Below are 19,962 nucleotides of genomic sequence, written 5' to 3'. Positions count from 1 at the left end.
GCTTCTGGTAAATCTACCTTTTTAGGTCCTATTTATAGTAGTCCTAAAATATAAACAAATTAATTTTAATGAATTTTAAGGAAAAAATTGAAAGAAAAAGTCAAATTTCTTAATGAAAATTTTAACAATATTTAAATGTATCAAGAAAGTGAAAAATCCAAGACATTAATTAAAATGTTCTGTGAGTACTAATCCTTAAATAAGAAATTGGCAGTCACGTTTTCTGCTATGCAATGACCAGTAAATGCCTTTCCTCCATTGCTTTATTCTCTGCTAGTTGGGGAAAATAGAATTTTTTTTTAATTATGATTATTTTACATGGGCATCACGTAAGACCATATTAAGGAAAGAACTATCAATGTTTGGAATTCGATCCAATGTTTGTTCAGTCTCTTTTTTTGTTTTGTTTTCTTTTTTTAATCAATAATTTAGGAAGATTATATTGAGACAGATGAGAAGAAACTTGTTCCTCTCCGATGGACTGCACCTGAGTTAGTAACAAGTTTTCAAGACAGACTGTTATCAGCAGAGCAAAATAAATACAGTAACATATGGTATGTAGAAGGCCTTAAAATTACTTCAATGAGAGATTTGTGAACAGATTTTCAAATATCAAATGAAGGAGTAAATAATATTTAAATTGTCCTGTCTTATTTCATCAGATGTACAGTAGGGTAATCTCTGTAAGCCTGAAACTGTGTCTTGCTTTGGAAAGATGCTTAGAAATCTGTTGAGAGAATAGCTGGAGTAAGCAAAAATGTTTAGCAGAAAAATAGGTGTTTCTACTAATAAAAATCATTACTGTGTGTTTGCCAAGTGCCTTCAAATGTTTTTAAAGGAAAGAGATGGTAAGTGGTGTTTCCAATAATGAGTAGCTGGGGATGACATGAAAAGTTGATCCCACTAGACCCTGATTTAAGTTCCATTGGTAGAACAGTGGCATCTTAATTAAAATGCTGTGTTCTTGCTGCAGCATCTGAGGGCAGCAATTAACTGTTTGTCTCTGCTCCAAAGAGCTGATAGACAATGGCTGGGGAAGCTCTTGAAGAGGAACGTTTTTGAAATTGCCAAGTTCTACTTCAGTTCTCAAGCCCCAAGAAATTTGGATGATGGAAATTGTGGATTAGGCTAACATTTCTGAAAACACTAATTAAAAACTAGGCTTTATTTGCTGATTTAAAGGTAGGGTTGCAGAATGCAAGTGGGATGGATAGAAGTTATGTAAATACTGATTTGCTTCCATCCTCCAAGCGAGCAAACAGTTCTTCTGTTCATCTTGGGTTAGTTCCTCTGGACTGTGAGCAGCTGGGGTCTTAAGGTTTCCAAGTGGAATTTTAGTGCCTTTCATACAGAATAGGTTTGGACTAGATAATTCCAGACACCACTTCCAATCCAAATTATTGTACTGTAACACATGCAGAGTGAGTTACTTTGCATTCTGAGCACAGAAAGATTGCTCGTCTATTAACTGTAATCACTGAAAATGTGGTTAGTGTTGTGTACAGTGCATGTACAGCACTGAGCAGAGAGGCAGCTTTTGACCACTGCAGCTTAAAAATAAGGATTTTTTTGAAAGCTGAAACAGAGATGAGTTTTTTAGCAGTTTAACCTATAACTGCAGTTTCTGATGAAAGCTTTTTCTTCTGTTCAACTTACCATAAGGCTTTTTCATCTTGCTTCTACACATAACAACTTGCTTCAATACATAATAAAAAAATATAATGGTTTTTTTTATTATATGTGGATTTTTTCCCATGGTTGAGTCATTTAAGGCCTCTTATCTTTTGTTGCCTTCATTGTCATTGCCTTCAAGCAACTTTATTCTTCAGGCTTCTGACATTCTGTCAAATAAAACAAGGTAACAGGTTCTGAAGTTTAGAATTGTCTAGGGACAATGGGCAGTTGTATTTATTTCTTCTTGCCAGTTATGCTTTGCATGTCCTTACTTTCTTAGAAAAGCAGCTCTAAATTAGTTTTCAAGCAGAATGCACAGTGACTTGCTGCTCTGTCCCAGGGCCCTGGGGGTGACGCTGTGGGAGCTGTTCGAGAACGCTGCTCGCCCTTACTCGGACTTCTCCGACAGGGAAGTCCTGACCCATGTCATCAAGGAGAAGCAGGTCAAACCCTTCAAGCCACGTCTGGAGCAGCCCTACTCTGATAGATGGTAAACTTCAACTGTTTTTATTTATTCTTAAAGCTGCTGAAGAAGTGTCTCAAATTACTCAGCTCTCTTAAGTACATTGAAATTGCTACATGGAATCATTCTCCTGGCAAACCCTGGATAAAGGGGTAAAAGGACTTGCTAGAGGTGAAAGTTCTTGCCAGTGGTATTGGTACTCTGAGGCTTGTTAGATATCTGACTTTTATGAATTCCTTTTCAGTGTGAAACCTATTGAAACATGTTTCCATTTGTGTAGGTATGAAGTTCTGCAGTTCTGTTGGCTGCCTCCAGAGAAGAGACCGACGGCAGAAGAAGTGCACAGACTCCTGACTTACCTCCGCATGCAGAGCCAGAGGGACTCGGAGATCGATTTTGAACAGCAGTGGAATGCCCTGAAACCAAACACCTCAAACAGAGAAACAAGTAATTCTGCATTTCCAATCTTGGATCACTTCACAGGAGATAGACTTGGCCATGAGCTGGAGGAGGTTCTGACTGTAACTGAAACAAGCCATGGGCTCAGCTTTGAGTATATCTGGGAGGCAGCTAAACACGATCACTTTGATGAATGTGGTCCCGTGAATCCTGAGGAAGCAATGACCTACACAAGTATCTTCTATCCAGTGGAGGTGTTTGAGAGGTCACTGTCGGAGCAAGGATCGGGAGCACAGGATGGAAGTGGCCAAGAGGCATCCCTTGCTGTCCCTGGGGTGTTACCTGTGTTTGATGCACACAAGCTTTCTGTGGGAAATGACTACTATATCCAATTAGAGGAAAAAGGAAGTGGCTGCAGCATGAATTTTGATAACCAGTCAGTTGTGCTAACAACAGAAGTTGATCATCAAGAAGCTGTACAAGAAAAAAGTTCTCATTTCACGGTTCTCAGGGATCTTGATGTTGAAGAATCTAGTACTGATGGGGACTTCTTCCACTACAATACAGATCCTAAAGAGGAATTTTTGCCTGCTACTGGTAGCCCAGAAAGTCCTTTCCAGAGTATATTTAATGACATTGACAGATCAGAAGAACTGACAAACAGAAAAATACTTGGGTTTGCTGAAACAAATGATATTCCTAAAGACTTTAAACCGACTGTTTTGAACTCAAACACAGATGATAGAAAGGCAATAGGATGCTCTGAGGAAGAGCATTCTAGTCATACTTCTGAAAAAGAAACAGTTTCCTTATGTGAAAATATCTCTAACCAATCTGATGTGATATCTTTAGAAGAACTTTCTGATAACTTCTTATTTCTTCAAGAGAAGAACTTATTAACAGGGTTATTCTCTAAGAAAACCAGCAGTGATCTGGGGCAAAAATCAGATGATGTTCTAAAAAGTATATTAGAAACTTCAAATAAAAACTCTGTAGAGCCTGAGCCTGTGCTGGCTGAAAATGCACAGGTCTTTTCTTTAATACATGAGAGTCTTAAAGCAGTGAAAGATGAAAATTTTAACCCAGTGACACTGAATAAAGATCTGAATTCTCAGACTCCTGTAGAGGTGCAGGCATCTTCTAGTCCACCTGCAGCACATAAATTGTGTGATAAACATGGAAATCTTCCTATTTTGAAGGATGAGGGAAAACTTTCAAATGTAGAAGTGAATGAAGTTGTGTCCTGTAACACTGATACTCTCTGTCAAGAAGAGCTATCCTATAATGCCAAAAATAATAATGTTGGAAATGGTCCTTATTATGGTGTTGCTGTTGAAACAGATGAGTGTGATGCACAGATTAAGCAGGCACTGCTTTTCAAGTCTGATGAAATAACTTTTAATGGAGAAAAATGTAGTGATCAGGAAGATAGGAAAAGAAACTTGCAAGATAGTTCTCCCATGTTAAAAAAAAATGAATGTTTATTGGAGGAAGTACAAGAAACATCAAATCACTTTGAGAACTGTAAGGATGTTCCAGAAGAGGTGACCTTAATTTCTGTTGCTGCTTCAGACTGTACAAGTCAGGATAGTCTTTTGGAAGACAGCCCTTCTCCTATACAAACTGTAGAACAAGCCTTAGAGACACCTGATTCTTTGGATTCTTTAGATGTAAATGAGGTTTTAGAATCTTTACAGACTCAAAGTCCTCAGAAACTTTTGCCACCTGATAAACCTGCTGACAGTGGCTATGAAACAGAAAACCTGGAATCTCCAGAATGGACTTCCCATATCCCTGTTGAGGATGCTTCCAGTGTGGATACAGCTCTGTGTGGTGTCAGTGAGAACAGTGTCAGTGCTTTACCCTCTAACCCAGTCATCATTGTTTCAGAAGCAGCAGCTTGTTTAGATGCAGTGAACAGCAATTTTGAAATAACCCCAGTGGTTTTTCTGGGTGGAAATCAAAATTCCTATAGAGACTCTGCCTATTTCTCTGATAATGATTCTGAGCCAGATAAAAAACAAGAGGAGTCTGTAAATCTGTCAAGAGAGCCTGTGTGTGTTGTTTCTTCCAACAGAGGGGAGAATCATACAGAAGAGACTTATGGGTTTGAGGAGAGCCAGCAAATCTGTGATGTGAGGAATTACCAGGAGGATGATAATCAAAACACAACACTAGAACTAAACCACGATTTAGAGATCCAGGAGATGGATGTAGGGATGCAGGGGTGTCCTGATGAGTGGGCTGAGGCAACTCTGACTTCCCTGGGAATAGAGATGGAAGGCAACCTAAGGGATGAAATAAAATTATCGGAGACTTCCCATAAGAGCGTCTCTTGTGTTGGCACTAACACTTCAGAACTTCTTTCACACAGAGACTTAAAGGCTGTGCACAACATGCACGGTCCTTTAGATCTGAGTAACAGTGAGAAGTCCTTCTATCACATGGAAGGACAAAAACTCAAAGAGCCAGATATTGAAGGAAAATACCTTGGGAAACTCAGTGTTTCTGGAATGCTTGATTTAGAAGACGGTGATGATGCAGATGAGGAAGATGAAAACAGTGATTCTGAGGATGACATGAGGACTTTTCATATGCACAGTCTGAGTTCTGACAGTGAAGATGAAACTGTTCATCAAGTACCTGAGATAGTTACAGACAAGGATGATGGAAAGCATTTGAGAAGCTTGTTGAAACTTCCAAAACCTCTGAATGAAAGGCAACATGAGCTTTGGAAAGATGAGAAAAAGGCTGTAACGTTCTTTGATGATGTGACAGTCTATTTGTTTGATCAGGTAATTTTTTAATTACTGACTGAAGTTTTTGTTGGTTTGCTTTTTTGTGTGTTAAACAAGTAGTAGTAGAGTAAATAGCTTAATATTGGGGAAAACCTTTTTACAACATTACCTTTCTTGTTTTGGCAGGGTTAGAGCTTGTTTGAGATGTGGGTTATTTTTATACATAAAGAATATACAAGAAAGAAAAAAGAACTTTTTTACTTGGCTAGGTGCAGTTCTATGTTGCTGGTAGAATAGCAGCACTAATTTAAAGTGTAGGAGGGTTTTGCTTTGGGCAGGGTTGATTGCCAAGTCCTGAATCTCTATTGCTGTTGGACCCTTGATTGGATGTGCTGATGAAACATGTTTTTTAGTCATGTTTTTAAGCTGTATTTAATTTGAATATGTGAGACAGCATCACTATGGACCAGATCTGATCAATTTATTTTGACAGAATATTGTTGTAACTTTATAGAAGCAGCTTCTCTGTTTAATGTGTTTGAGGACTTTAAGTTCAGATGCCTTTATAAAAGAAAGGAAGAAAGGGGAAAAAAGCCAACAACTAAGGAAACAAAAAAACCCCAAACTGAAACCTGACTCTGACTGTTGTGTTACTTAGCACTAAAGCAAATTTACCTAAAATCATGAGGGAAGATGAGAACAGCATGCAGATGGTAATGCTAATTTTTATTAATCCAGTGTGATTCATGTTCAGTGAAATACTGATCTGCTTATAAAATTCAAGGTTACCTTTGTTTCCCTGTCTGCTTTATCAATTTTTAACTTCTGTAACTGGATACAGAGGGGATTGTATTTTAACATTATGGCAACTAAACTAGTCCAGTGAGTTTAAAAGAACAGTCACATTGTCAAGCTTTGGAAATGTTGCTTATGATGACGTACATAAATATTGGAGTTAACTGTGTTTTGGAATAGAAAACATAGGTGATATATTTGTGTTTAGGTAGCCTGTAGAATAGTAATCCTTTTGTCAGAGGGGAAGGAAAAAAATTAGCTATATTGAAACTGCTCTTAGTTGTTGAACTCTTTACTTGTTATTCCAGTAACTGATAAAATGTTGGCTGCTTCCAACACCAGCTGTACAAAGTCTGTCTCTTTATCCTAAAGCTTGATTAAGGGATTAAAAAGAAAAATAAAATGTTGGGAGATGGGATAAGGTTTTATTAAAGAGGAAAAAAACCCCTACCTATGTTAGGCTGATAAGGGAACTGTTTTCAATTGGAAGATATTTTAGCTTTGTTCCTAGAAATATGAAACCTTTTTATATAATAAATAATATTTAAATAGTGATTTCCTGCATGTATTTCAGCACAGATGTGATACAGCTTTCACTGGAACTAGAAGTACTTACATGTGCTTAATCTATAGCTCAAAGTTTTGTTGTGTAGTAGGAACAGTTCACAGACCTTTTAATTCCACGTTTGACCTGATGGCAATGTGGGGCAGTGTATTTGTGGGGCAGGGACACGTTGTGTGGAAAAAGAGTTACAGCAGTGCCTTTTTTGCCTCAGGAAACCCCCACCAAGGAGCTGGGAAGCCGTGGGGTGGACGTGAACGGGGAAGGCGCTGGCAGCTCTCCTGTCCCATCCTCCAGTCTTGGCTACTTAAACAGATTTGCAAATTCAGAAAGCTCAACAGATGAAGAAGGTACTTGAATATATTTATACACAGCAGGGACTGAGACTGTTTTATGCAGAGTCTTTTCTGAAATGTCATTTAAATTAAATGTGATTTGTAAATTCACTGTACCACGTTGGCTTCAGTTTTACATCCTAAGCACACACTGCAGTTGGGATCAGATTCCCATGTTCCTGAGGAGCAAAATGTGATACTGGTTGTTTATATACTGATGTGTCCAGGGTATCCTGAGAGGAAACTAAACTGTGGGTGACAAATCTCTAGCCCAGGGTACAGGTTTTGTTTGGGGTTAATGCAGTGTTCCAGGGGCATACTTGTAAAGCTGTGTGTGACCTTCCATTACAGAAGTGTAATGATGCTTTTTGCTCTTTTTTCCCCTCAAGGTGGGGGTTTTGAGTGGGATGATGACTTCTCCTCTCCAGAGCCATCCTTTATATCCAAGGCAGCTAATAGTCTTATTGGTTCTAAATCACCCCTTCAGCCATCAAAGTACTTCTCTCCACCTCCACCTTCCAGGACTCTTGATCAGAACTGGTCACATTCATCCCCTTATTCCAGATTCTCTATCTCTCCTGCAAACATGGCAAGCTTTTCTCTTACCCATCTTACAGATTCAGATATAGAGCAAGGAGGTAAGTGATTTAGTTGTAATAATTATTTTAAAGATACAAGGTAAAAATGTTATGCAAAGATACAAGTCATAGGTACAACAAATCTTGTTCTATTTTAAATGCTTAATGTATAAATGCATTTTTAGCACTATAAAGGTAATGTCTGGTCTTGTGTTTCAGTTAAGACATAGCTTTCCATAGAGATTATTTGCATCCAAGTTGCTATAAACTTGTAAGTGTTCCATAGACTGTTCAACCACAGGACAAGCTCTGAATTTTTCTGGTAAAAACCCTAGTGCTATATTTATATAAATGAAACCTCTGCAGTCCCTAAGCACTGCTGTTACACCTGCCACACTGTAGCACTTAATAATTCTCACTATTGCACTGTCCTAAGTCGCAATTGTGTTTTCATTGCACAGGTGAGGATGCCAGGAACATAATGTTTCTGCCATTATTGTGTGAGCTTATTTTACAGTTTAGATTCTTTTCATATTGCTTTTTAGACAGTGCATTCTTGACATTCTCTCAAGAATTGCAGCATTTTTTCAGGAGCTGTGAGTAGGATAGTTTCTGTTAGGAGAGCCAAACAATCTGTTCAGAGCAATATTGAGTACCAGCAGTATATTTATTAACAAGCCTTGTCTGTAACAAAAAGCTTATTTAAGCTTTGATATGTTTTTGAGGACTAAGAGAAGCAAAAATAAGGAGACTTGAATCAGTTTGGCATATTATTAATCTCGGTAACACGTTGCATTATTAAAAATAAATGTTACTGATTGCAGAGCCTTGCTAATGGGCAATGTCTATAAATGTGTAATCAGTGTTAAAGAGAGTTGTATTGTTCCTGTATTGTGCTTATTGATTAGATAATGTTTGCTGCTTAGTAACTTACAGATAAGAGAGATTGTTTTGGACATCCTGCATTGCCTTATGTGTCCTGGGAAGTGACATTGAACTGTGTGATTGAAGCAGATGTCTATGAATAAATGTACCAAATGTTTACAGTAGTTGAAAGCTGTAGGGAAAGATTAACCAAACCAATGCCAAGTTCTAGGAAGAGTCTTACAAAGAACTGAGGGTTGTGCAGAAGAATCTCACTGTACTTTATGACCTTTCCTCTATTAATAGGAAGCAGTGAAGATGGAGAAAAAGACTAAATTAATTTAAACTTCCTCGGACTACATACATAAAACACACAGACTTTGTGTCTGAGACTTCTTTATGTAAACTCTGGTTCCTCCTGGAGTAACACAGGTAATCAAGAAGTACTGAGAAACGAAAGTAAACACTGAAAGCAATGTTAAATCAGGACATTAATTTGAATGTGTATTTAACTTTGTAATGTATTTTTAAATCAGTGCAATTTTGCTTTTCATTGACAGACGATTCTGCCGCTGTTTTCAAGTACTTGAAGTATTTTTCAGATAACTTAAACAAGTAAAGCAATTACACTACAGTCTGGTTTATGTATGAGATTGTATAATATTCTTTTTATATTTTTCCATGTAGTTCATTATCTATTTGAACCTACACCTGTTGTAGAATTGTGTATAACTGTCCTGTGCAACAGGTGGCTGTGTTGATGGAACTGTATGAATGATAGTTGATCAGTAGTGAGCCATATTTATTCAAAAAGATATCACTACATATTACTTTGCTTATTACAATTGCACTATGGATTATTCTTCCTTTATTTCCTGATGATGTACAGAATCAAAATCTTAAATCTTTCAAGGAAAATAAGACAAGTTGAATTGGCCCAGTTATCCAGTTTAATTTGTCCTTTTTGTAGCCTTTGCTATGCACGGTACTTGTAAAACGTACATAACTTCTGAGTATTATGTTAGACTTGCTGAAATCTTATATTCAGTACCATTTCTAAATGATAATGATTATAGAATGGTTGTTAGTGTTCATGTTTTATAGGAAACTGGAAAAGAATATATGATATACTCTGGAATTTTTAGATGAAAGAGAGAGAATGTCTCTTAATTCCTACATATGATCCTACTGACTGCTCAAACTGTAATAGCATCTGACTATATCACAATTAAGGGCCTTCCAGTTTTTACTGCAATTTCTGCCTTGGAGAAGGAAGAGCAAAAATTGGCTGTACAAAACTGTGGAATTTATGAATCTTATAAAAAGACTGATTTCAGTAGCCTGGCTTTGGGTACACTCGGCCCTTCAGTTGTACATTCTGTGAATTTTGAAGCTCTTCTGCCGACGGCAGACGGGGCTCTGTTCAGAGGCCTGTGGTAAATCTACCTCTCGGTGATGTGATGACAGTGAAGGTTTGGATTAACAGTTAATGCCCAGTTTTGCACCCTTGGGAAGACCAGACCCACTTTAAAATGTCTGCAAGGCTGCATGGTACACCTTGAAATGCATCCTGAGCAAAGGGTGCCATCCTGTAAGTTAGCTCTGAAGTCTGTAGGGAAGGGAAGACACTGGGGGGGTTTAACCTCCCCACTCTCCCATGTATCTGGCTGCTTCAGCCCTTCCAACTGCTCGGAAAAAAGTTATCCTTAATTATTACTCCAAAGTGAGTTCAGTTGAGAAACAAATCCCTGACCTCTTGGAATGCCTTATGCAGCTGTGGATCTGTAGGAAACACTGATAGGAACAGTTTACCTGGGTTTGTGGTTTAGGACACTACAATACAAATGTGCTGAAATATGAAGTACTTTGTATTTTAGTGGCGGTTTTGGCAGGGCTTGAGCTAATGGTGGTCCAAGTGCTCTGTGTCCAGATCCTGTCACCAGAGAATTTTCATCAGATGAAGATGGGAAAACTAGATATTTTCAGATGTGTAATTTTTTTTGTATACCTCTATGTTAATTTTGATTTTTAAGTATGTTTTAAAATGACAGGAATATGTCAATTGTTTTTTTTTTCCAGCATTGTTTAGCCCTTAACCAGAATGGCTTCCATACTGATCAAAAGGGAACGATGTAGTTATTATGTTATTTGAAGTTGCCAATGAATTGTTGAGATATCTTTTTCTGATGAGGCACTCAGGTTTGGAGTTAGTCAGAACTGTTCTTCAGTATGAAGTGAGGAACTGAATTTTCCCATGGACTTTTCCCAGAACATGATTTAAAAGGCAAAGTCAAGTAGTTCTTAATACAGGCTTACAGTATATACTGTAGAGGGTTTAAGGAAGCTGTGCACTACTCCAAATATTTAAAAATATTGGTAATAGACTTTGTGCACAAATTATTGCTTAGAAATTCTGTGATTCCAACATTAAACTCCTTGATACAGCTAGATTTAGGGCATTTCATCTGTCTTCTGCAATTCTCACCACAGTAAGAATGGAACTCCACAATGGTCTGCAAAGAACGTGTGGGCTTGTCTGCCTTGTGTGGTGAGAAGCCTGGCAGACCTGGAGTTCAGCCTTAATTTTGAATCATTTGCTTTACAAAATTAATCCAGAGTTAAGTAAAAGTATATACTGCAGAATGTTGTAATTTGGTGGTTCATTTTGTTTCTTATAAGTCTGGAGAATCAGATGTTTATCTTGCACATAGAGAATTTTCTTTGCTTGATGGGAATCCAAGATTTTTGTTCTCTACCTGAGTTTAAAGAAAATCTTACACAGGAAGTGAAAGTTTACTCCTTTGTCCACATGGACTCATTGCTAATGAATTGCCAAAGGAGCATTTTTTCCAGAATTAGATGTGTATTATATTAAGCAAGGTAATGTCCATTTTAGCTGTACAATGAAGAGAAAGAAATATTTAAAGTTGACTCACCTCACTTAAACAAGGATTTTAATTTCAGTAATCCAGTAGGCTGGATTGCAATAATATAGATGGTCTTTTGGGGGAAAAATATACTTAAAGATCTGATCAACTACTAGCAATACTTCAATATCTGCCTGGCAGTCAAGTGGCACAATGAAGATGAATCAGTAATTCCAATGTGTTACATTATAATGAGGGGATTTGCTACAAACCATTCACTACAGGTAATTTCTTGCACTAGCTACTTAAGCCTGGTCTCTCTTTGAGGAGTACATGTATCTATTTTCAATGGTTTATTATGAGGACTGGTTACAGTTTAATTCCTTCTCTAGTAGAATACCTGGATTGTTTGAATAATGAAGGCATTGTCTCAATTTGGCTACTAAAGGTATTTAAAAGATCTGATTTTTCCCACCTAAAGAAGTTTGTTTAAAACTTGGGATCTGTAGTAAGAAGCCAAGAGAGCGAGAAGAGTGTCCAGTTTCCATGGGAACACCTGTACTCTCCCAAATCCCCCAGCTGCAGATACACTGTGTATAACTGCATTTATGGAAATTGCCATTTTCATGAAATGAGCGGATTTAACTTTTTTTTTTTCATATCCTTGTTGATGCACTAATGAAAGCCATTTAAGCCTCATTCTTTTTATCAGTATTTTTAGCAGATTTTTATGTAGTACTCAATCTCTTTCATAAGGAGGCTGGTTAGTAGAGAGACCTTTTTTTTTTTTTTTTTTTACAATTAAGCACTATCCTAAAATGTCAGCGTTGTCAGGTGTCAGTGACATGACTATTTGTGTTGGAGTTGCTGAAAGGTGGAATCCAAGTATTTTAGCCTTATAAGAAATAGCCTTAAATAAGAGTGGAGTGTACAAAATTACTTCAGCTTTAAGTCATACAGAAATATCCTTGTATGTTAAAAGTTTTGGTACAAAACAGGAAGAAATCTAGAGGAGAGTCAAGCATCATATAAACTTATTGAAAATAAGTATTTGTAATACCAGCAGCCTGTTTTTCAGAAACTTGAATATGACTTACAGTTAATTTTGTTTATGAAATTGTTTGAACTTGCACAGATGTAGGTGTAACTTAAATGATAAATGGTACTGATGTGTGTGTATATATAATGTTTAATTCTATTTGTAAATGAGAAACTATGTAACAAAATCATAGGTATGAGGTTTTCCTATTGTAATTTAATACAGGTATGAGGTTTATGGCAATATATCATAGTTAATGAAATTTCAGGTCAAAATGTCTTTAAATTGTGTACATTTTTAAATTGTAATTTCTACTGTATATTGATTATCATGCATAGTGTGATTCAAGAAACTGCTTGTAATTTAAAAATATTTAATATTAAAAATAAAATACAGTTATATATTTATAATCTCTTTGTCTGTTTGTTCATTTTTAAACAGATGGCAGCAATGGATCAGGTCCACAGTGTAGTTCCAGTGTAAGATATATTTATTAGAGTCCGGAGGTTGAGAAAGTACCAAAAGTTCAAAGACACAGTCCCAGCAGATGAGTCTACACTAAATAGTGTAGTTACCATTAATTTCTTCCAATATCATCCTTGTGAGAACCTCAGGTAATGTGTGTACAGTCAGTAGAGCAGCAATAATTGAAATACAAACTGTAGTTCTGAACACTGAATATTGGTTTTAATCATAGAATTAAGTATCAGTAAGAAGAATGCAGACTTCAAAATTTATAAGTACTCTTCAGAAAACAGGTTAATGATGTTTTCTCAGTATTCATTTAATTTCTTTCTAGAAGATTTTTGTGGTTTCTTTCAATCCAAGTGCATGTGCTGAAGGACCAAAGAGGTAAATGTAGTCCTTGTGTACATTGGGAGCTTCTTTCACATGACATTGAGACTGTTCCAGCCTGAGCACGTGGTGAGGCAGGAGGAGAGTGCTGGTTTTCCCTGTTATTCCTTCAGTTTGGGATGGGGCTGGCAGCAGTCAGGGGTTAGTGGAGGCTGGGGGGGAAGCCCCCACATCACATCGCAGCCCTTGAGTCCTGGCAGCTGCTGAGAGCTGGGAATGAGAAACTGATAGCAAGATAACAACTTCATTAGGTAAAATATAACTACTGCGCTGAAACTTGACCAAGGCAGCCATCATTAATGAGAGCAGATGTAAAAGATCCCATGACACTAAATTGGTCATCCTATATAGAACCTATTACCGAAGAATTTGAGAACTTGCAATCTTTAGCAGCAACAACTCCCTGTAGGGGATGGCATTGCTGTGTCTGTGGGCCGGTGTCACACGGGGGCTGAGAACTTGCTCAGCCCTTGGCAGAACAGAGCTGACACAGCCTTTGGCCCCCTCCACCCGCTGAAGGAGGCACTGGACTGCCCCGTGCTGTGGTGGCAGTGCCCGGCTCAGTGCCCGTCAGTGACACCCGCGCTGCTGCAGTGCTGCTCCCCCTGCCATGTGCCCCCGGGAGCCTTGTGACCATCCCGAAACCGGCAGGGAGCCTTGTGCCGGCCGCTGTGCCCATGCACGGCCCCGGCTGTGGTGAGGGGGTGTCGGCGGTGCCCGGTGTCCCTGCCCGGTGCCTCCCCGCGGTGGGACCGCAGCTCCCGCCCGCCCGCGCCGGGCCCGCCCCCGCTGCTAAAGCGACGTGTCGGGCGGCCCGGCCGGCACCTGCGGCGGCCTCAGCCTGCGGGGCTCGGGCCTCCGGGGCTGTGCCAGCGCTGCCCCGCCGCCCCTGCGGCCCCCTCAGCGACAGGCACGTCCTGCTTCCCTCGCAGGCTCCTGCTGACAGACCCTGGCTTGGCTAGAGGACCTGCAGCCTTCCGTCCCTGTTGCCCCCGCAGAGCCTCCTGCTGCTCCTGGCTCCCCGTGGGTCTCTGCTATGTTGCCCCGTGGGCCTTAAGCACGTTCTCTGCAGCTGGTGCAGTGGTAAGTCACAGTGGAGGGACACCAGCCCTGATAGACGGCTGCAGAGGGTGGAAAATGTGTTGGTATTTGGCTGCTCTCTCTCTTTGGTTTCTCTTGACCACCCCAGTGTGTTGCTTCTGAACTCCTCCTCCATCTGTTTCCTCCTTGCACACTCGTACCACCTCCCTGGGGGGTCCCAGCAGCTCCTGTGGCTCCGTAGGGTCTCTTCTCAGGGTTAGGGCAGCATGCAGCAGTCTGAAAGCAGACCTCAGCCAGCTAGGCACCTTCTTATCCCATCATATCCCAACTGCTTTTGCCCAGTCTGCAGTTTTAAAGATTACTTTGCTCCCACAGTTTGCTGAAGGTTCCTTTCTCTTGGATTTTCTTCCAGCTTTCTCTGCTGGCTGCCTCCATGAATCTCTTCTTCACCAAGTCCTGTGGGCTGTTTTCCTTCCAAGCAGCAGCTCTCCCCAGTGGTGCTTTGTGCTGTCCTGCAGTTGGGCCTTTTCTGCTGATTACACAAACAGTCCAGAACAAACCCAGTGCTTGCCCTTTATGCTGTTTTCCTGCTGAAGATACCCCTGTGTCTCCAGCATTTCTTTTAGGCTCCCACAGCCGAGCTGCTTGGTGCTGTCTTTCTCTCAGCATTCATCACCTGGGTGCCACCCTCACCCAGCTGCTTTGTGAGTTCCTGTCATGTTTGCTAAAACTGCCTCCCTGGTAGTACAGAACTGGGGATGGCCAGGGTGCCCTCCCAGGCAGAGAACTGAGTCCCTGCCTGCCCAGCAGCTGAGCTTGGCTCTAGAGAAATGAGAAACAAGAGGGGAAGTGGTGTTTACCACAGCACACCCGGGAACTGCCACCACCTGCTCCAGCTGAGGGTGATGTCCTGTGCTGGGGCAGTCACACACCTGGGGCAAGGTTTTGCTTCTTCTTTTATTTATTTTTTATTGGCTCACCAACTCTCAAGCTGCTCCTATGTAATAGAACTGGTATAAAAATATATTTTGTTTAGACCAAACCTTTCTCTGACTACATCAAGTGTAAGAGCACAGAAGGAACATTCTGAGAATGTCTCTCAGTAACTCTGATGGTTGGTGTTAGAAGCAGGGTTGCTGTAAGGCTGTTTTCTTCAGATGTAGTGTGGGCACAGAATCTAGGCTGAGATAGAGTAAAATATCAATGCTGTCATCTGCCCTGCTAATATGGGGGAAGGAGTGTTGCTGTGTCTTTTTTGGATAACCTGGGAAATAACCTGCCCTGCTGCTGTCGATCTGGGGCAGCAACTGCAATTAAGCCCTGCAGTTAATGGATTATTGTTGGAAGAGGGAAGTGCTTGTTTTTGTTTTTTTTTTGGGGGGGGGAGGGACACGAAGACTAGCCCAGAATGCAGAAATACTGCAGCTGAAAACACGTGGCTGACTCTGAGCTTCTCCAGGAAGTGAGTGTGCCATGTGTCCCTCTAGTGGACTGCTCGGAAACATAGTGGGAATCTGTTCCTATACAAAGCAATTGCCAGGAGTTCAAGGAGAATTACTCTGAGTAAGAACCTGAGGGCTCTGTCTAATACGCCCCCACACAGGTAGAGTGAAGCCGTGTATGGTTTTATTATAGTGTGGGGTAATGAGCTGTGACACAACAGGAGTGCATGAGATCAAAAAATTGAAGCAACATGTTATCAAATCTAATTGACCATTGTACTCTACATGAGTTTTGAGTTGTAGTTCACTTTTCTACAGGAAAACTGGATTAGCTTGGGGACCATTTTCTCTTATGTACAGAGAAATCTCTCTAGTTTGAGACCTACTTCTAAAGAAAGCAGAAGCATCTGTTTTTCACCAGTAGGTGACTCACTGCATCTTCTTTCTGTGGTTCCATTCACTTGTCCTCTGCTCCCTCTGTAACTTCTTCCTGCCAGCTGAAGGAGGATCTGTTCTCTACAAAAGGATTTTCTCCTCTGTTCATCTGCACAGGTCATCTTGAGTAACAACATTCACAGCTTCTAAAACGAACGTCACTTAAATTGAGAGCCAGTGACGGTTTTCCAGTAAGTGAACCAAGTAAACAAACACATCAAACCAACCTGCACCGGATCATCGGCTCAGCAGGGAACTGTACAACAGCCAACCATATCGGGGGCATGTTTTTACAGCACAGTGGTGCTTAATACCAGCACATCCAGCAAATCATGAAGACTAAAACCAAAGGAAAGAAGCAAAGGCAAACTGTTGACAAAGAAGCATTTTCTGAGGAGTCAGCCATGAGAAAAAAAGAACTGGCCAAATGTTTGCGACGCAGAGAAAGGAGGAATGGGGGAAACAAGGAGAGCAGTAAGATCAGTGCAGCCAGAGCCAAGCGCCCTTGGAGCACCAAGGACAGGCATCTGAGGAGGCTGGAAAGCAACGAGAGGGAGAGACAGAGAATGCACAAGCTCAACAACGCGTTCCAGGCCCTGCGGGAGGTGATCCCTCACGTGAGGGCTGAGAACAAATTGTCCAAAATAGAGACTCTCACACTGGCCAAAAACTACATTAAGTCCTTGACCTCCATTATACTCAATATGTCCAATGGACACTTTCCAGCAGCAGAAGGGATGGGGGGAACCTGGGGGTCCAAATTGTACCAACATTATCAGCAGCAGCATGGGGAGGATGACCATGAGGAACATCTACAGAAATGTGCCATGTAGGTTCATAGCTTCAGCCAGAACACCCACAGTTAGCTGCTGCCATCATTATTTTTCCTTCTTACATCATAATACATGTCAGGAATTGGAGCTTTTAAGAGACTGTTTTTGCCTCCAGCTCTCCCCTCTTTTTTTTTTTTTTTTTAAGACAAACAGGCAACACTCATGGCTATAGTTTATATGGCATATTAAAAAGCTACCTTAAACGATAAGAATTTTTCAGAGCATAATGAATGTATTTGTGGGTTTGCCAGAGCTTGGAAACCTATCCTGTAACACTGGAGTTGACTTGAATATAAGGATTTAGTAACTTTTGAAAGTCACCCTCCTTGGGAAGGTTGTGAGTTGAGCTTTTAAGGTCTGTGTCACCTGAGTTCTTTGGAGCTTGGGGAATTGTGGCTGTAGCTCTGTTCCCCAGCCTTGCAGTGCCTGTTGTGATCTCCCAGGCCACAGAGGAAAATAAAATTGATGACTGAAGTGACTGGATGGGAAATCAGTCACTAAATCTGAATATTCATCTTAATATTTATCTTTTATGGATCTGCTCTGATAATTTTGAACGTGCAAAGCATAAGAACTTCTAAAATACTTGTTGATGCAAACATCTGCAAAGCTTTCTTAGGCTGTAAGCTCTCTAGAGTAAGAGCAGTTCTGGTCTGTGTTTCTAGACCATCCTTTAGTGGATGTCTGGGTATCATTGCAATACAAATAATAAATAAGGGACAAATGACTTATTTTTGCCAAAACAATGATAAAAATGCTTTAGTATAGTTTAAGTTAGACATGATTTAGCCAATTTAAATTATTTGCTAATGAAGCCTGTGATGTGATCATGTTCTTTATGGGTTAGTATTAGATTCTGGTACTATAAAACAATAAATGCAGAAACTCTTCAAAAAGGAAAATGAGGGTTTTTTTCACCTCTCCTCCCCCCATTTCCCCTCTTACACTACAATGTTTTCTGTCCCTGAGGAACCCTCATTTTCTCTTGTATTCTCACACCTGAAGCTGGAGGGGCCTCAGTTGGTGCCTGTGGGGTCCCCTTGGTACAGCTCGTCCTCCCCACACCCCCAGGCCTGTGCTGGGATAGCAGAGGGGACATTTGGCATCTCATGCACCACTGGGATTGACAGACTTTGTGGTGTGTCTCTTCTTCCCACAGAGTAGGGCTGTCCAAGGAGAAACAGTGGCTGAGGGAGGATTTATTGGATCCATGAAGGTTGTGCTGCTCTGTGCAGTTGGTGTGTTATTTGTTTTGCTCCAGCACAGCATGATGATTTCATTTGGACTAGAAGGTGAGGTCTCCTGGACTGGCTGGTCAGGGATGTGAATTGTTTCCCCCCCCATAACAATCCACAGCTGTGATGTAGAACAACACAATGGTTTGTGTGTGTGGTTGCCTTACTGGAGAGATTATTTGGATCCTGCCTCAACCTGACATTTTCTTAGCTTTTGAACTGTTTTCACACTAAAATAGATGTGATTCCAATGTTAATTGAAGTATTGCTGAGTTACAGATTTCAGTTGCCATTACAGTGCTGGATCTTATTCCATTCAACAGCTGCCCTGTGTTGATAAATTAGTCCTTATTGTATTTATAAGTTGTCTGATTGTAATGGGAGAAATAAGTAATTCCAAGGCCTTTTCTTTCTGTTGTTCCACTCAGCACCTCTCCAAGTTAGAGATGTGGGATGCTCTTTGGTCATTTCTGAAGTGCTGTGCTCTTGGAGATGCCAAAAGGGATTTTTTTAAGAAGCGGGTTTTTTTCTGATAAATTACTTTTATTTTTCAAAATTGCTTTAATTTAAAGTCACTTTTCCTTATTTTAACTAGCCACAACAATGACATTATATTTTAAATTAAATAATTTTTCTAAATAATCATTTTAGAAGGCAAATACTTAGTACTCAAACACAACCAACTTATAATTTATCTTTTTTTTTTTTCACTTAAACCCAGCTATTTACAGTAAAGTAAGTAAAACTTGGCAATGTAGGGAAAAATGCAAAGGTACATTATCAAGCTTATTGTGTGCAATCAGGTTGATTGTTGGATATGTAAACACTGACTATTAAAAGGAAAAATCTTTTGGATACAATGCAGAGAAAATACAATCCTAATAATTCTCTAAAAATACATGTAATAACGTTATTTATTTGGACAAGATACTGTGCAAGTTATGCAAAACCTATAATGGTAATTAATGCAAACATGTTATTTATGATTCTCCCACAAGGTAGGTATAAATCCGAAATCTCTACTCACATACTGAAAAGATCAACAGGTTCTTTTGAAACAGTTAAGCATCTTCAGTCTTCATTCACATTTGGACTTGGAAACAGTGCTTTCCTTGGCATTAAATACCAAATATATTCCTTAAATACGTGCAAACATAAGTTTTACTTCTACAAATACAGTACTGAGACCACACCAAACTGCTCATCATATAAAAATAACTCCATATGGTCACACACACAGAGGAAAAATGAATGTAAACTGTCCAATTATAATAACTGGGGAAGAAAAGCTCTTTTTTGAGAATAGAAGGTGGTTTCTTGTTGGAAAAAGGGATGAGTAAATCACTTACTAAAAACAAAGAGCAGAGCTTCATTCTGAACCCCCATCAGTGTTACACTGGCAAACTCCACTGATAGCAGTAAAGTCCCTTTGCACTGTAAAGTCAGAATTTAAGCTCTTCTCTTGAGTTTTACACTATGAAAGCATAATTTGCATTGATCTGTAACACAGCCTAACTCCTCAAGTGTGTGGTGCCTTCCAGCCCCTTTAGGAAGGCATCTGTACACCCCAGTTATCACAGTTCCAGTTAAGATGAAGACAAAACATAATTTACCCCCATTTGGAGTGACAGTTCAAAACAGATGTCATGCTGGACTCTGCTCCCTACCCAGTCTGGCTGAAAGCAGTGGCTCCACTTCTCGAGTGAGATATTGCTCACTGTGAGCAAAGGCAGCCCAAACTGGCCCTTCCTGGTAACTGCCCCCCAAGCTGAGTTGTTCAGGATTTGATTTTACTGATGGGAGCAGG

At 40.0% G+C, this 19,962-nt stretch overlaps 2 protein-coding genes across 6 annotated transcripts in view; both read left to right on the top strand.

Annotated features, from left to right (window-relative positions):
- Positions 1–19,962, top strand: part of LMTK2 (lemur tyrosine kinase 2) — a 58,098-nt gene that overhangs the window by 29,897 nt on the left and 8,239 nt on the right. The window contains exons 9-16 of one of the 5 annotated variants that reach the window (XR_007903127.1): positions 433–554; positions 2,015–2,164; positions 2,418–5,331; positions 6,846–6,981; positions 7,356–7,604; positions 8,715–8,840; positions 12,756–12,928; positions 14,102–14,182. Coding sequence is in view for 1 of the 5 variants with exons in the window: in XM_051779436.1 (XP_051635396.1) it covers positions 433–554; positions 2,015–2,164; positions 2,418–5,331; positions 6,846–6,981; positions 7,356–7,604; positions 8,715–8,743 (3,600 nt within the window). In the remaining 4 variants the exon portion in view is untranslated. Of the gene's footprint in view, positions 1–432; positions 555–2,014; positions 2,165–2,417; positions 5,332–6,845; positions 6,982–7,355; positions 7,605–8,714; positions 12,725–12,755; positions 12,929–14,101; positions 14,183–18,079; positions 19,374–19,962 lie in introns of those variants that run through there. The other 4 variants (XR_007903128.1, XR_007903137.1, XR_007903129.1 and 1 more) reach the window with 4 other exon arrangements.
- On the top strand, positions 16,102–17,060 carry BHLHA15 (basic helix-loop-helix family member a15). The gene is made up of 2 exons (XM_051779594.1): positions 16,102–16,278; positions 16,384–17,060. The coding sequence occupies exon 2, from the start codon at positions 16,420–16,422 to the stop codon at positions 16,918–16,920; it is 501 nt and encodes a 166-aa protein (XP_051635554.1). The 5' UTR covers positions 16,102–16,278; positions 16,384–16,419; the 3' UTR covers positions 16,921–17,060.

Source organism: Manacus candei, unplaced genomic scaffold (genome assembly GCF_025592945.1).
Source record: "Manacus candei isolate 608988 ecotype Guabito, Panama unplaced genomic scaffold, ASM2559294v1 h1tg000002l, whole genome shotgun sequence".
Taxonomy (NCBI): domain Eukaryota; kingdom Metazoa; phylum Chordata; class Aves; order Passeriformes; family Pipridae; genus Manacus; species Manacus candei.
The sequence above is the reverse complement of the archived record's forward strand: the minus strand, read 5'-3'. Positions and strand labels throughout refer to the sequence as shown.